The sequence below is a fragment of the Otolemur garnettii genome, unplaced genomic scaffold (assembly GCF_000181295.1).
Source record: "Otolemur garnettii isolate 467f Iridium unplaced genomic scaffold, OtoGar3 scaffold00076, whole genome shotgun sequence".
Taxonomy (NCBI): Eukaryota; Metazoa; Chordata; class Mammalia; order Primates; family Galagidae; genus Otolemur; species Otolemur garnettii.
In genome coordinates this window covers 4,497,457-4,500,048 of record NW_003852471.1, presented here as the reverse complement: position 1 = coordinate 4,500,048, position 2,592 = coordinate 4,497,457, and the positions used below count along the sequence as shown (strand labels likewise).

Here is a 2,592-nt window from a genome sequence, read left to right as displayed (position 1 = left end):
ATTCGAACCCGCCACCTTAGGTATACGTGGCTGGAGCCTTAGCCGGTTGAGCTATAGGCGCCGAGCCCTTAGAGCATTCTTAAAGCATATCTAGCAATATGGCTAGGCTCTTCATTTACTAATATAATCTTCATAATTTGACCTTTTCTTTTTTTTTTTTTTGAGACAGAGTCTCAAGCTCTCACCCTGGGTAGAGTGCCATGGCATCACAGCTCACAGCAACCTCCAACTCTTGGACTTAAACGATTCTCTTGCCTCAGCCTCCCAAGTAGCTTGGACTACAGGCCACAACACCTGGCTATTTTCTGGTTGCAGTTGTCATTGTTGCTTAGCAGTCCTGGGCCGAGTTTGAACCTGCCATCCTAGGTGTATGTGGCAGACGCCCTTGCCGACTGAGCTACGGGCACCACCTGTTCTTTGAATTGGAGTTACTGTCCAGAAATCAGACACTCAGGGAAGGGGAAGACTGTTTTCCTGGAGGTTATGTATCATATCTCTGACTGAGCCTAAAGAAATCAGATTAGCCAACTAGCCTGCAAGGTGAAGGAAAGAAGCTTTTGACCAGCAGGAAGAATTCTGTGACTATTTGAACTAAACATTTCGGAAATCATCTAATTAAGGATTAAAGAACTTTGTTTTTATCTGGAATATGTATGACATCTCTTAACTTATTTAGCTAAACAAACAAGTGAACAAACACCAACAAAGCCAGTGCAATCTATTTTTTTTGTGGAGACACATCTGCTTTGTAATGGTAAAAAAAAAAAAAAAATTAGAAAACATGCTCTGGGTGAAAGATTTTACCAGTGATCTCGCCAAGGGCATCTTCACAGTGCACGCCTAACACACACACTACATATACAAACCGACCTGCTGGGATACCAGTCACCCGATTATCTGTTATAATTGTTGGGTCACCATTTTTCAGCTTGTTACCATTTACAAATATATCTATAGACATGCATTCTTAATCGGCGAAAATGATTTGATTGTTGTCATCCTCAGCTACCGAGAATTTCTGGCACTTTGGGAAAGACTCTTGACTTTGGACCGTCAGTGCTGACTAAGCCTCCTCCGAAGAACGGAGGCCAGTCCCTGTCTGGTCTCATTTACTGCAGAGGCTCCACCCGTGGGAGGACGTGGCTGGAGGACCACAGGTAAGCCCAAGCTGCCCACCCTCTTGGGCGTATCTGAGGTTGAGGAAGTGGTGGGTCTTGACACTCGGTGCAGGGTGGGGACTTTGATTCCTTGCTCAGAGTTCAGTCTTGCCAGGCTTCTCTCTCTGTGATGACCCACTGCAGCTGCAGGGGAGGTCAGGCTGCCCTTGCTAAGGGGACACGGTGACAGTGGCCCTCCGCTGAGCCTCCTGAGCCTCAGGAGCTGCTCCCTGGCTTGACTCAACGCCTCTGTCAGCTCGAAGCGTTCTTCACACTCTCTACGCACTGTTTCCTGAAGAAAAGTGTTCTGAAAAGAGAAGGGGAAGCAGTGCAGCCTTAGATAGTGTGCGTAAGTGGAGAGGCGGGGCAGAAACCCAGAACGGAGCCGGGAGTCAGAGGCCTGCTATTTGATTGCCTCTGTGAGTCTCCACCGCGTGGGACAGACAAGCCAAAAACGCAAAATATTTGTGAAGGTGGAAAGAACTTGAAGACAGCATTTGATTCAATCCTTGTGGTTTGTGGCAGAGGAATCAAGAACTGGAGAGTCTGAGTGACCTATCCAGGGTCCCCTAGATGGTGGGGTAGGGGGCTGGGGACAGAACCCAGGACTTCTAATGCCTACTACATCAGCATTTTACCTTCTCTGCCTTGTGTCTCGGACACTGATGCCTCACAGCTAACCTCTGTAGAGTCATGAAATATGTTATTTTACAGTAGATGCACAGTGATATGTATGATAAACAGGCAAAACTGCTTGGACGATAAGACTGCAAGAATAACAGAATGTAATTCTTAGGCTGTATCATTTAAACAATAATATGTTCCTTATCTCATGCTTCCTCAATGGAACTTAAAGACACCTATCATTTGCCATTCTGTAAGATGACATCCTCAAATAAAGAGCACCTGCTTTTAACTGCACCCAGCATTTATTAGGTTACTAGTGGCTGTAGTGGACATAGTCCCTGCCCTCACCAAGTTTGGACAGAACTGCTTTTTATGCTAATAGCATCCGGACCCAGGGTGGAAGCTGCAGGTTTAAGATAAACAACTTTTAAATAGACCTTTCTGGAGGACAGTGAAGGGTGGACTCTCACTTAGTGGGGATATACTGGAGCAAATTTAAGCTTCAAATGTGTGACTGGACCAGAGATCATTAAGGCTCTTTAAAATTCTCAGACTACATTTCTAGTTGAGGCGTTACCCATCTTTCAACTACAGGGTTCATCAAAATTACTTATAGGCCCATGATAAAAATTAGGTCTTGGCTTGCCCCAGTGTCCTGACGTTCATGTTCACAGGATGTCAAAAAAGAGGTCGAAAAGTAAACAGATCAAAGGAGGTGCTAGTAAGTAAACATGATTTAAAAGGTTCTATCATAGAATTCATCAACTCAGAATGAATTTCCATCAGGGTAGCTTGTTTGTAAAAGTGG

The 2,592-nt window shown here is 45.0% G+C and overlaps 1 protein-coding gene across 1 annotated transcript in view; it reads right to left on the bottom strand.

The window, feature by feature from the left end:
• Positions 1-1,053: 1,053 nt before the first annotated feature.
• LEKR1 (leucine, glutamate and lysine rich 1) overlaps positions 1,054-2,592 on the bottom strand; it is a 153,190-nt gene continuing 151,651 nt past the window's right edge. Inside the window, exon 12 of the mRNA XM_012807808.1 lies at positions 1,054-1,464. Within this exon, the coding sequence (XP_012663262.1) occupies positions 1,054-1,464 (411 nt within the window). The remainder of the gene's footprint in view (positions 1,465-2,592) is intronic.